The following is a 14,509-nucleotide window of genomic DNA, read 5'->3' as shown; positions in this document are numbered from 1 at the left end:
AAAAAAAAAAAACCAAAACTTTAAGCTTTTCACCACCTGCTAGTTTGGTTGCATATACATTTGTGGAGTTTATCAGGTGACAGTTACATGTAACCTGACTTTTCACAGACCTCAGCAAATTTTTTGTCCAGATAGGGTCCCTGTAACAACAACAACTCAAACCACTGTTCCCACAAACATCTTTTGAGGTAGGGCCTATAAAGTCTTCCTATCCCCTTAACACAGGGCAAGGTTTTCTTGAAATCCTCAAGAGGTGCTTCTCTTGTTTTCCCAAACAGGTGTGCTCCCCAGCAGGTGCTCCTACAACTCTGCTGGACACCTCAGCTCCCCAAGAGGCCCACTCCCCAACCCAGCCCTGCTGCTTCCCAGCAGATGCCACCAGAGCTGTTCCAGAGCCTTCTCTGTCAGAGAGCTGCACGGGCACCTGAGCGAGGGAAAGGAAATGCCCTCAGTTTCCATTATAGCCGGTGAGAGCAATTCCCCAAATATGCTGCTTGGACTCCCAAATTTTGTAGAATTCGGTTAAAACAACCCTTCCATGTTTTGCATATAGTTTCTCTGCTCTCCACAGGACTCAGCTGTGAATGCAGATGGGGCTGGAACAGTAGGTAAGATTGGTGGAAAATCGTTTCATACTCAGAATCACTTGTCCTTCTGCCACAAGGAGACACAAGGCCAAAGAAGATCCAAAGGCTGGAGGAAAGACCCCTCTTCGTAAAACAAGAACCTCTCTCCTTGACTCTATCACCAGCTTACACTATCTATTATTATGATGGGGAGGACAGAGCCCCCAAAAAATAATAGAGCTCAGGAGAGGTTTGACTCACTAAACTAAACTAAAAATATTAGCTACTTTTTACTGACTAAACTATTAGCTACTTTTTACTGACTGTACCACTATTTTGCCTTTTTAACCTATAATCTTCATAAAATGCCTGTTCCAACTGACAGGTTTTTAATATGAATGATAGAAAACCCAACCAAACAGGCTAAAACCAAAAACTGGAATGTTGGCTGATGTAATAAACGGTGTAGAGACATTAATTTAACTTCAGGTATGGCCTGATCCAGGGGTCATCTGATACAAAAAGGGCCTGGTTTCTGTTTCTGAGCTCTGCTTGTTCAGTGTTGACTCTTCTCCAAGAAACTCTCCTCTCATGGGGAGATGTTACAAGATGGCTGCCAGCAGCAACTCCTGGGCTTTTTCCTTTAGGTTCAAATCCACTAAAAAACGAGCAAATCAGCTTCCCCAGGAGTTCAAAACAAGAGCCCAGGAATTGAGTTTCTTTGCCCATGTGCTTGACCATGGGTCAGACACCATGGCGGGGGAAGAGGGAGAGTGCTGAATGGCTTAGCTTGGTCCCTGTGCTCCTGGGGCATCAACTTCACCAGACTACATGGAGAGAGAGGAGAACAGAGCTCTCCAGGGCACTGTTGTCAAAGGAAGGTAGTTAATTCTAGGCAGCAAAAATAGCAGAAGCCCACAACAAGCCTTATGAGGTTGAAATGATTATCCTCCTTATACAGATGTGGAAATAGACGGTCCCAGATGTTAAGAAACTTACACAACATCGTACTATTGGAAAGTGGCAGGGATTGGATCTGACCCCATTGATGTGTGTGATATGACTAAAATGATGAGTGGGTGTTTCCCAGGCAGACTGGAGCAAGGAGGGTGCTCTAGGCGGAGGTTAATGAATACACAGTTATGAGGGTGTTGGGAGAGCAAGGAGCTTTCAGGGAATTTCAAGTTGCTGTATGCAAAGTTCACAGACAGTGCAAGGCAAAGAGCTTAAGCTCTGGCGTCAGAGGGATCTGGACTCTGCTATTTACCATAAGGTAAACGTGGTCAAAGATATAACAAGTCACCCCACTTTTATCATCTCTAATACAGGAATAATATGCTTTGTGGGGTTCTTGGGAGGAATAGGCCAGCGAGATAACATATATAAAGGAGCTAGTATAGTGCCTAGCAGATAGGATCTCAACAAATGGTTGATGTTATTCTGCTGCTGCTGATAGATTGCAGAAGGCAATGAATGGGAAACATGGTGGGAAAATAAGCTGGAAAAATAACCACGGGCCAGATCAAACTAAGACAAGGGTTTTAGCCTTTACACTCCAGGAGATGGGAACCGATTGAAGGATTTTGTCCAGAGGAATGGTCTGATCAGTTTTTCATTTTAGAAGAATCACTCCGGCAGCAATGTGTAGCCACGGTAACAGAGAGAGGTGGGGTAGGATGGGAGAGACTAGTTGAAGGACATTGAAAATAGGTTGACCAGTGGTTGTCAAATCTAGTTCAGTATCAAAATTTCTAGGGGAGGTTTTGTTTTGTTTTGTTGTTGCTTTATTTTGTTTTAATGCAGATTTCTAAACTCTCCAGGGGTTGGGAGACACCTGCGTTGAAATATCAGCTAAGTCCCACCCAGAAAGCTGTTGGCCCCTTAGGGAAATTGATCCACCTCCTTCCCAAGGATCAACATCACCTAAAGAAAAACTAGAAGTGTTACAGGAATATATAGAAGGAATGCAAATATTAAGAAACAGTCAACTTTCTGGTTTTTTAACTTTAAAAAGAAGACTCTCGAGGCCCCTGGGATGCAGGGTGTAGCAGTCAGATAAGGCTTGCCTGTGCTGGAAGGAATGAAGAGAATGGGATAGAGAGTGACTTTGAAAAAGGTCAGTGGGTTTGATCATGAAAAAGGTCAGTGGGTTTGATCAGAGCTGAGCACCAGGAAAGAAGTAGACTCAGATTCAGGACATAGGCAGCAAGGAAATTCACGGGAGCTGATCCAACCCCAAGAGTCTATGGGTCCCCATTTGGTCCCCATTTAATTGAGCCCAGGCTGCCTTTGTGGAAGAGCTACACTGCACAGTTCTGCTTTAGCCATCATCCAGTAAGTGCTTCCCATCCGTAGCTGTATCCTAGTGATTCTATGACTCCAGACTTCACTGAAACTTTCATCTGAACTGCCTCGTGTGGGTAAGAGATAACTGCCATTTCAATGGCCCAAACACTCATGGGCCATTGCACTTCCCTCCTGTAGATCATAATTCATGCAACCATTACCCCTGTTCTCAGATGTTTACATTGTTTATACTGTTTCCAAATTTCCTCTAGTAAATTTAACAGTGCAATGAAAGTTTGCACATAAAACTTTCACTGCTATCACTTGCAACTCTAAAATATCTTAATATGCTTCGATGAAACCCAGTAATGGCTATTTTCTCAAGTTCAAAGATACCAAATCTCAAGCACCACTTCCTTCTCAAAGGATGCAATTAGGGATCATTTGATAAAGTTAAATATTTGTTGATTTTTTAAAAATCTCTTAGTGAGCAAAGAATAAAAGGTACTTTCCTTAACCTGATAAAAGATACCTACCAGGAATCTCAGGAAACATCTTACTTAATGGTTTTCTTAAAAGTCAGGAATGAGATATGAATGCCAATTATCACTGCTTCTATCAATGATGGAGGTCCTAGGGAAAAAAAAGAAAGAAACTACTGCCTCATCCAGAGGTGTAGAGAAACAGGCATTCTGCTTGTATACATAGTAAGTTCAATCCTCAAGGATGGCAATTTGGTGATACATAGATATAAGTTTTAAAAATGCACATACTTTCTGACCCTGCAACTCCACCTGGATGAACATACCCTAAGAAAATTCTTAGGGCTGTGTACAAAGTTATAAGTACTAGGATGTTCTCTCCAGTACTATCTACAATCAAAAAATACCTGTTTGAGATACACACTACCATATATAAAATAGATAAAAAAACAAGGATTTACTGTACAGCACAGGGAACTACATTCAATATCTCGTAATAATCTATAATGGAAAAGAATCCAAAAAATAATATATGCATATATATATGTATAACCAAATTACTTTACTATATACCTGAAACTAACACAATACTGAAAATCAACTACACTTCAATTTTTAAAAAAAAACACCTCGTGGACAATGAGACACTGGTTATGTGAATTCTGGCATAAACACATGATGAAATAACAGTTACTGAAAATGATACTGTAAAAGAGCATTTACTGGAAAGAAAGCTTAAACTAGTTTTCTCAATATACCTTTTTGTAGATAGTGGTGTGTATATACACAAACACACATAAAAAAACATAGTGGAGAGACCCATACCAGAATACCAATGATTCCTCGTGCTCTTTCTGTTTTCCAGATTTTCTTAGCACATGTTATTTTTCTAATTAGGAAACTAATATACTTAAAATGCTGCCTCAAATGACGGCTGTAGGTAGCAAAAGAAAGTGGCTCAGCAGCACTATTTACAGTAGCCAGGACATGGAAGCAACCTAAGTGTCCAATGACAGATGAATGGATAAAGAAGATGTGGCACATACATACAATGGAATATTACTCAGTCATAAAAAGAAATGAAACTGAGTTATTGGTAGTGAGGTGGATGGACCTAGACTCTGTCATACAGAGTGAAGTAAGTCAGAAAGAGAAAAACAAATACCGTATGCTAACGCATATATATGGAATCTAAAAAAAAAAAAAATGGTCTGAACAACCTAGGGGCAGGACAGGAATAAAGACGCAGAGGTAGAGAATGGACCTGAGGACACGGGGAAGAGGAAGGGTAAGCTGGGACGAAGTGAGAGAGTGGCACGGACACATATACACTACCAAATGTAAAACCGATAGCTAGTGGGAAGCAGCCGCATAGCACAGGGAGATCAGCTCGGTGCTCTGTGACCACCTAGAGGGGTGGGATAGGGAGGGTGGGAGGGAGGGAGACGCAAGAGGGAAGAGATATGGGGATATATGTATATGCATAGCTGATTCACTTTGTTATACAGCAGAAACTAACACACCATTGTAAAGCAACTATACTCCAATAAAGATGTTAAAAAAAAAAAAAAGTGGCTCAGAAAGAGTAAAGGGAGATTTTACGAGGGGAGATGGCAGGCTGTACACTTGACCACGGCTCTCCGTTATCTAGAATCCATAAGACCAGGAAGCTAAATGGCATTCTTATTGTTCTATTTTATTAAAACAAAGAAAAATGACAGATCCACAGGTTATTTTTATACACACACATACATTCACACACACATACACACATTCCTGAATAAACTCTTTTACTCATATTCGGGAACCCGCCATTCTGCCAAGTTCTTGGCAGGTCATAGGCCACCCTGCAACCCAGTGATTAGACCGGCGGAGATGGAGTTTATTGGGCTGTTCTCTTGGTTCACGCGACCAAGGTGGGGTAAAGCTGACAGGGTAAGAGAAGGGGGTGGGGAAAGTCACAACAGCGTTCTATGCAGGCGCTCAGATAAACAACATCACAACAGCTACAACAATGAAAATCTTTATGCATATATCTTTGTAATCAGTACAGTTCTTCAGAACAAGAGAGACTGATAAAGGGAATACAATATTCCAAACAGTTACAGCCCCATAGGTTGACATTACAAACTAGGTTTAAATTATCTGGAGGCTTTTGTAAGAGAACTGAGGTGCAGAGACATCAGGAGTCGGCTCCGGCCTAAGTGCTGATGGGGTACAGACATATCTAAAAATAAAGAAATCGCTACTTGGTAAGTACTTCTGGTGCTGGCATACAGTGTCCAATACAAAGAAGATAAAAGTCCATACTGGTCTCTTCGTACATGCTGTGTGCTACAGGCTACTGCAGATTCTTTATTTTCTAAAGTAGGCAAAGCTCACAAGTTGACCGATACACATGGCGATTACATGGTACAATGCATGCACTTTAACAGGACACAGTGCTTTAGCAGGAATCTGTCAGGTTTTGAAATCCTGATGAGGTCATTTTTACCTCAAAGGACTATTATCCTTTCAGTAGTTTATTCATTCATTCAACAAATACTTATCCCAAACCGTGTGCCATCACATCCATTCTTTTCTCAGGAAGACCAACCCCAGGAAACAGGTACAGCATGCGCTACTAACCCTAAGACAGGTGGCAGACAGCGATGGCACAAGCCTAAGAACTGCAGTAAGTGCCCTCCACCCCATTACCCACCTCCCCAAACCCAGACCCTCCGGGAGCTGGGAGCTGACTCAAGAGAGAAAAGAAAAATTCTCTATTCAAGTCAGACATCCCTCAAGGGGAACACGACTATTCTGACTCACTTGGGAAGGGGGAGGAGAAAAGAATATAAGGTGGAATGTAAAGTTCAGCAGATGGAAGAAAATCGAATCACTGGCTTAACTTTGGAAAATGCAGTGGGTCTTGTCCTGGGGGTGGTATGCAAAGTAATCCCGACTCTCCACCTACACCCTTCCCAAGACACAGGCTGTGGGAGTGGCTGCTTTTTAAGAAGCTACAGGCTAACTTCAGATGGCACAGAATTCTCCTGCAAGACCAAAACTGCAATAACTTATTAGTCATATTTTCCATCTTCAGTTCTTGGAGGGTAAAAATACCACAAAAGGGATAACTCTTCTCACTGTATATATCATTCCTGTGTTTTCTGTGCAAAAAAGCCCACACAACCACATTCTCTATTTTATTATAAAAATTAGTGCCTCTCATAGTAAAAACTCTTTCTAAAACTATAGCTTTGGTTTCAGAATTAGCAATCCAATTAGCTCAAATGAATACTGACTGCATCATCAAAATGCCGGCAAGCCTAGCCGAGGTCTTCCAGGGAACGAGGATAAAAATGCCAAGTCTATCTTCTAATGTTGGTGGGAGAAGGGGATTGAGGAGTGAGCCTTTTGTCCAGCCAAAATGACAGCTGCATGAAGCATTTTTAAAATGAACTACCTTTTTGGATAAGAAGGTCAAAGCTGGTTTTATGAAACGCCATCACAGGACTCTGTACCATCTGGAGAAAGGTCCTTTGAGTCAGGAGGGAGTGCAGTGAATAGCTTCCCAGTCTTGGTTTCTAGAACCTCTGTAGCCAATGCATCTGGGTACAAGGAGCATAAAACCCACCTACTGCACTGGAGGCAATGTGGCTGAGTCACATTGAGTACCAGGAGTATTTACCTTGAGTATCTGAAGTACTACTTCACCTCTGTGTGGCTCAGAGTTCCCATCTGCATGGTGGAGATAACAGGTGCTGTCTCTGGGGAGGAATGGGTGAGACAGAGCTAGAAAGCACTGGGGCCTTCTCCAGGGAAAGGCAGTGTTCAAGTAAGAAAGTACTCAACAAAGTACTCCCACCCAAAAAAAAAGCACAAAATTCAAGTAACAGAGTTGCAGGTGCAACGTTCTGGCTTTTGAGCAGAGGCTTCTCGCATCTGCAGTGGAGAGCTGGTAGGTAAATGAGCTGCTTGGTGGAGGCCAGACAAGCTCTGTGGAGAGCCCATTGGTCATCCCACCACTGAGGACCAAAACTCTCCTTAAGAGGTGAACATGAAGCTCGAGGAAAGCTCAGTGGAATCAGCGAGCTGTTGAGAGCAACTGCTTAATGCGTAACCCATTTGTGTCCTCTGCATAAGATCTTCCAGCTGATGATCAAGCTATATTTCAACAGATAAAGGTTTTCTTCCTTTTGCAGGTAGAAATAGAAAGTGAAAGAAAGGCTATCTAGATTTTTCTCCTGCATTTTAGCACAAGAATAAAAACCAGTTTTGAGACAGGCTGAAAGAAACTACTGAAGGAAAACTCACACATACAAGCATTCCCCCCAGCGGGGCATGAAGAGGGAAACTGGGAAGTTCTTTGCAACTAAGAAACTTACTTTCTTTTTACAGTTTCTGTTCTAGCAAGCTACTGTGTGCATGCTTGAGTATTAACAACACCCAGAGAACTGGAAGGTTGGGTGGGGGGTTGTCACAGGCACCCTGAAGGCCCTCAGAACAGGAGGAAGGAAGAGGGGTTAACAGCCTAGATGCAAAGTCTTTTCTAAACAGCTCACAATGAAAAGTTGGGAAAACGTCACACTTTAAAACCACAATATTTATTTTGCCACAAGAACCCACGGTATCGATGATCGGAAGACATCCCTATTCTAGCACCCATTATAAAATTTCCAATTCCCATTTTTATGGACCGTTTCTCATCTCTGAACCTATCTCTTCGTTTTCAATGGACAACTGAAGCTCTCTTGGAGCCATCCGGCTGGAACCCTTCTGCCACTATGAAGAGGGGAATGTGGATACACAGTTGCTGAGAGATGTCACCGTTTCTTAGTACCGCTGTTTCCACCGCTGGACTTGCTGAAGCTCCTGCTCATGTAAGGAAAGTGCACAGTTGGGGTTCTTTCTGTAGGACCATATAATCCCAAATTCCTGGCAGCGGCTGACTTCCGCAGTGGCTTGACGCTGGGAAAGGGGCTAAAGATGGGAGTTTTCGGGTGGCTGCCTTGGGGAGACTTGCCAGGGGCCTTGTTTCCTCCGGGTGCATCTGGCGGCTCCGGGATGTGCTGCTGGCAGGGCACCTTGGGCTCAGTTTCAGCAGCAGCAGCCCTTGGGTTCAGTTCCAAGGCTTCTAACTTCACCTGGACCACAGACACATCGGCATCAGCATCCCCAAACAGCGGCTCTGGAGACTGCCCTTCGATGGTCCTCCCAGTGCCGCCGTCAGAGCTGCCACCTTCCCTTTGAGCTGCCCCCGCACAATCGGAGGAAAATGCCTGCACTGCCCCCAGGTTGTGAGTCTTGCAGCCCTCATTCTGCTCTTCTATCAGCCCGACGGTGTCCCCACAGCCCAGCTGACTCTTGGTCCTCGCCGTGTTCTTTTTGTGGACCCGGATGTGAGTTCGCCATGGAGAATTGAGCTTGGTCCTAAGGTCTTCATAGGGGACAGGAGATATTTTGCCTCCTGTGTGACCAGGGATGTGGATGACAGCATTCTTGGCAGCTCTGTTTGACGTTTTCATCTTCTTTCCTAAAAGAAGGTGGTTTATAACTGGAGAGTTGTTTACCTGAGATGGGAGAATGCTGGTCACTGGCCCTTTGTCTGAAAGAAATGTTGAAAGGTCGTGTGAAAGGTACCACAGAGAAAGACATCCATCACAGAACAGGAGTCACACACAGGTTGTCCCCAGACCCTGCCCACATATTTCCCAGCTCTTGGCAGAGTCATGCAACTGAAGGCAGCAGAAACTGAATTCGATCCTAGAGCCTGGGGTACGGATTCCCTCCTCTTCAAAGAGGAGGAGACAAGGGGCTGAGGATACAAAAAGGAACAGACTCTGATCCCTTGTTACTAATTAGAGCCCAGTCTCCCTAATGTTTTTTACAGAGAGCCTTGTGCCTGAGAAGCAACCTCGGAGGTCTTGTATCTAGGAAATCTGAAGATTTTTTTTTTTAAATAACAGATCAAACACTATGACCATATAGATTACCAGCTGTCAGCTTCTGAGAGGTAGGAAAACAACACACTGCATATTACTGAGAGACAGCAGAATGAGAGAAGTGACAAGAAGGTGGTAAAAATGCAGTGACATCACAGCTATCTAGTGCCTGGCCCTAGTTCCACTCCTGTGTCCTCAATTGACTTTGAAAGCAAATTGAAAACAGGAAAGCACCAAAAGCTGTGTTCTCCTGGAAGGCACTGTTAACACTATTACTATCCTCATCCTGTGGCTATGACCGAGCCCCTATTTCCAATGAAGCTTCAACACTCACGGCCCCAGGGACAACAGCTTCAGGCAGAAGTATCAAGAGAAGACGCCCGCCGTCTTTGTGCGAACAGCCTTCCTCCTGATATCTAGGTCACGCGGCTGAACTCCCGTCTGTGCTTCTCGACTGCTCCTATCCATCTACCTCTGGTCACAGTCCCATCTTCACTGGAATTCTGACACCTGTTTCCTCTTCACTCTATGTCCTCTTACCTACCTCGGTTACTTTACTGCCTCGGTGACTGACCCATCCTCCACCTGCCCAGTTCCATCCTAAACCTCATCACACAGATCTGCCTCATGTGAAAAATATTTAACTCTCATATTCCTCTCTTTGACTCTTCCAGCTCTCAGACTCTCGATGTAACTATACCTGGTACTAAACCATAAAGATTTCCGTTCCTTGATCCCTCAATCTTCTCATAACCTCTCACTGTCTCCTCGGCTCACTTACACCCCTACCCTGCTAGATGCACGGTGGTTCCCTTGGACCACACCTCACCAATAACCACACATCCAGGCATCCCTATGGCTTTATCACACATGCCTGGCAAAACTCCACTCTAGATCCACAATTCACATTCTCCTTTCCAAAATAGGAGCTGCTAATAGCTGCTGGGGGTGGGGGTGCAGATGGGAGGAAGTCACACAGCCATGTGGATTGATATCCCTTAAATTCATAACTTCCTATTTTTGTTAGGTCCGCAGTGCCGCTGAACAAACTTTCCCTCTCCCATTGCTTCCGATGGCCGATCCAAATCTTCGTTACTTTCTTTAAGCTCCCACCCAACCTTCAACTTACTCCCAAACAACTTTTCCTCCAATTTCTTCATAAAAACAGAAGCTATCAGGACTGAAAAGCCTTAACTTCCTGTCCTCCCTAACCTAGGAAGCTGGTACCTCAACCACCATCCTTACCACCTTCCTTTAAATCTCAGAAGCTGAGGACTTCTGCCTCTAGCTCAAGTTCAATCTCTCCGCCTGTGCTGCTGATCCTATCCTACACCATCTCCTCTAAAACCTTTGCTACTCAAAGTGCAATCCCCATCCAGCAGCAGTGGCATCGCCTGGAGGCTTATTGGAAATGCATAATCTCAGTCCCACCCACAGCTACTGAAGCAGATTCTTCATTTTGACACATCCCCAAGTGATGCGTATTCACACTAAAGTTTGAGAAACAATGCTCTCAAACTCTGCCCTTGAGCAGCAATCTCTCCCTAAAAATAACCACATAAACCCTGATCTAGAGTAGGGGGTCAGCAAACTTTTCCTGTAAAGGACCAGACTATAAATATTGTAGCCACTGTAGTGCAAAAGCAGTCATAGACAATATGTAGACAAATGGGCATGCCTGTGTTTCAATAAAACTTTATTTATAAAAACAGGCAGTGAGCAGAATTTGACCTACAAACCATAGTTTGCTGACCCCTGACTAGAGTACAGACACTGGGTTGATTTAGTACCCAATGGCAATTGTTCACCATTCCACCTAAATCTTCTGAAAGTGGTTGGAAAAGAACTGCATAAAGAATCAGAACATGGGGGTTCTAGCCCTGGTCTGACCACTCACTATAGTTATATAATCCTAGACAGTTGCTAAGCCTTCCTGAATTACCATTTCCTCATTTTTTAAAAGGATATAGGAATATCTGTCCTTGCCTTTCTCATAGATTTAAGGACAAATGAGGACATGTATGTGCCAATGTTTTGAAAATTAAAGTGTTATAGTTGTTAGTTCCTTTTGTGATTGCTTTTTTAATGATTCAGGATAAAGTAAGAATCTTTAAGAAGTTGCCTACTCCTCCCCAACAAGTGAAAGGTAAATTCAGTTTTTATGCAAGATCAGTCACATGCTCACAAGCCTCTTAAACACATGTCAAATTTATATCTTGGTTAATCCTGGATTGGCATCATTTTCATTAGGATTTCACTTAAAATAAGACAAACCAATTCCCGAATCAGCATATATTAAACAATAAATCAGATTTTTCATTGGGATTTTAGGAATTTAAAGGAAAAAAGAAGCCTGGCAATCCTTGGAAAAGAGCATTTCCAACTGCAGTACAATTGTGTTCTTCTCAGCAGACTCCCAAGACACTGCTAACCCACCAGTGAGGCACAGTAATGGCTTTTTCCTTTTCCTCTGATCACAACATCTGTTATATTACTACCTAAATGACTGGTAGTAATATTATTTACCAGTACACAGATGACTAAATTCTACTTCCAAATGCCTGAAATTTAGGAGGCAACAGCTCCAAAATGTCTCAAATCCAAGGACTGCATGACTTTGCAACATTCTAATCATTTGTAAAGCCTTCTCCACAAGCATACAGAGTAAAGAGGTATTGAATACCATCAACTGCCTGGTCCTTGGGACCTTTCTCTTATTTAGAGCCTGATAAGATAAAATAAAAAGTGAGAAGATAAAGATGTTATTGTCTCCTGCCAGCTGTGTTGGTGGATGCCGAGCCAGAGTGAGCAGTAATTCCCAGGCCATCCTGGGAATACTCGGTCTTCCTTTCACAAGTTGACACGGAGCTGAAATTGACTCAAACAAAGAAGTACATTACCTGCCCTGATATACACCTGATGAACCTGCTGCTGCTGCTTCTTTTTAATCCGAGAATATTGCTGCTTCAGCGCGTTGATATCTGTGGTCATGCGTTCCATCATCATACTGTTAAAAGCTGCGTGGTATTCACTTCGGCAGGAATTGATCGCTCCTGGACTCAGCTCCGCAATGTTATTGGATCTCAGATTCTGGTCCCCATTTGGTTCTATATTCCACGGAATAGAGACAAGGAGACAGTATCACTGGAGGAGAACGGGACTAACTGGGAATTGATTACACTATATAACCTGGGGTAGTATCTTAACCTCCAGGAAATTCTGAACCACAAAAAACATGTACAGTACAATTTGTCTAGTACTTGTTTTTATTTGGTCCTGAAAATATTTCTGCATTTTCTTATTAGGCTAACTGTGAGTCTGAAACGAGCTGTGTGGGTTCATTGTTTGATTTTATTACCCCTTTGTTCATTATATGGACATAAGGTCGGCTGTTTCCAGATAAAAATCACTGCCATTTTCTAAAATTCCCTTAGAAAAATATAACTCTAGCTGTCTAAAGTCAGGGTACAGATTTCCATATAACTGCATGAGGATTTACAAGGTTCCATATAACTAACTGCATGAGGACTCACAACTATAAATTTGTAAATTTTACACTGTAGGGTTTAGTCAGTCATTAAAAGTTAGTTTTTCTTAAGTTAAAAACAGCAAGATAGGGGCTTCCCTGGTGGCGCAGTGGTTGAGAATCTGCCTGCCAATGCAGGGGACACGGGTTCGAGCCCTGGTCTGGGAAGATCCCACATGCTGCGGAGCAACTAGACCCGTGAGCCACAACTACTGAGCCTGCGCATCTGGAGCCTGTGCTCTGCAACAAGAGAGGCCGCAACAGTGAGAGGCCCGCGCACCGAGATAAACAGTGGCCCCCACTCGCCGCAACTAGAGAAAGCCCTTGCACAGAAACGAAGACCCAACACAGCCATAAATAAATTAATTAATTAATTAAAAAAAAAAAAACCAGCAAGACATTCTATAAGATTATCAAGACTTTAGATCATGGTATCACTAGAAATGAATGTTTTTATTCATTTAACAAGCATTTCCTGACTGTCTACTATGTGTGTTATCTCTGATGTGGTTTTTGCTCCTGTTAACACCAACAACTAGTAGATTTATCCCTTAAATAAATTTGAGATTACCTCCAAGAAACAGAAATAAGTACAGTGTGAAAATACACTCACATGCCACACAGGTAAACAGGGGATAAAATGAGGCTTTTCTAACACGATATGTAAAACTTGCCTGGGGACAAGCTTAAAAAAAAAGATTAGTAGGGGATTTCAAGTATCCTAACATCTGCTGAAAGTGTTATTCAGATAAAGACTGAACATCTGGTAAACTTTCTTTTTTATTGAAAATACTTCTCTAAGAAGAAGAAAATTAAAAGAGGACCTCTAATCTAACTAAAGTAAAACCAACGAGAAAGACTAAGGATGAAATTTAGGTGAAAATGACCATGTCATCCCAGAGCCTATAATTGCACAGAAAGAATAACAGGGGGGAAAAAATGGAACATAGACCCAGATGACAGAAAGCAGATTCAAAAACGTTAGAGTTAAAATACTTATTGATCCCGTGGCTAGAAACCAAAAGCTAAAAATCAGGCAACTAAAGAGGAGATAGAAACCATTACAAAACCAATAGAACTCTTGTTGAGTTCAGATTTTTTAAAGTCATTTAAAAAGATGACAGGGGAGTACATACCAAGAACACACACACAAAATGACATGAACCGAACATTAAGCAGGTTAAAACTCAAAACAAGCTAAGGCTTGCAGAACATACTCAAAACTACCACGACCAAAACAACAACAGCAAAACAAACAAACAAAAAGCAAGCAAGAGGAACAAAAACAAGAAAATAGCCCCATGACTTTGAGAAGGCAGTATAAAGCTAGCAGATGGCAAAGAGAATGCAGAGGTGCCTGACATCTTTTGTTTCTGTCCTCTTTCAGCAAGGAGAATGGTCTTCAAACTAGAATAAATGTCATAAAGGAAGAGCTGCCACCAAAGATAGGAAAGATCATAGTGGGGGAAGCATGAACTGCTTCAAAAGAGTTCATTACACGAATAACGTCCGATCTATTTTCTGCAAGAAAAAAACATAGCATGACATTCAATTCAGAGCACCACTTTTTAAGAGGGATACTATCAAACTGCAGGACATTTAGAGGTGAATTTATAGAACATTAGAAGTTCTGGAAGACGTATCTTTGAGAAATTCTGAATTTGGACCATGAAGAAACTTTTGGGGGCCGTGATGACTGTCGTCAAGATTCAAAGAAACATC

The 14,509-nt window shown here is 42.6% G+C and overlaps 1 protein-coding gene across 4 annotated transcripts in view; it reads right to left on the bottom strand.

The window, feature by feature from the left end:
• Window positions 1-5,009: 5,009 nt before the first annotated feature.
• TBC1D30 (TBC1 domain family member 30) overlaps window positions 5,010-14,509 on the bottom strand; it is a 94,123-nt gene continuing 84,623 nt past the window's right edge. For 2 of the 4 annotated variants that reach the window (XM_082351236.1, XM_082351238.1), the window contains 2 exons: window positions 12,162-12,368; window positions 5,010-8,924 (listed from right to left, as the gene is read on the bottom strand). In XM_082351236.1, coding sequence (XP_082207362.1) covers window positions 8,143-8,924; window positions 12,162-12,368 — 989 coding nt within the window. In that variant the 3' untranslated portion in view covers window positions 5,010-8,142. The remainder of the gene's footprint in view (window positions 8,925-12,161; window positions 12,369-14,509) is intronic. The other 2 variants (XM_082351237.1, XM_082351239.1) reach the window with 1 other exon arrangement.

Source organism: Balaenoptera borealis (assembly GCF_965194805.1).
Source record: "Balaenoptera borealis genome assembly, chromosome: 13".
Classification (NCBI taxonomy): domain Eukaryota; kingdom Metazoa; phylum Chordata; class Mammalia; order Artiodactyla; family Balaenopteridae; genus Balaenoptera; species Balaenoptera borealis.
This window is presented reverse-complemented; position numbering and strand designations above follow the sequence as displayed.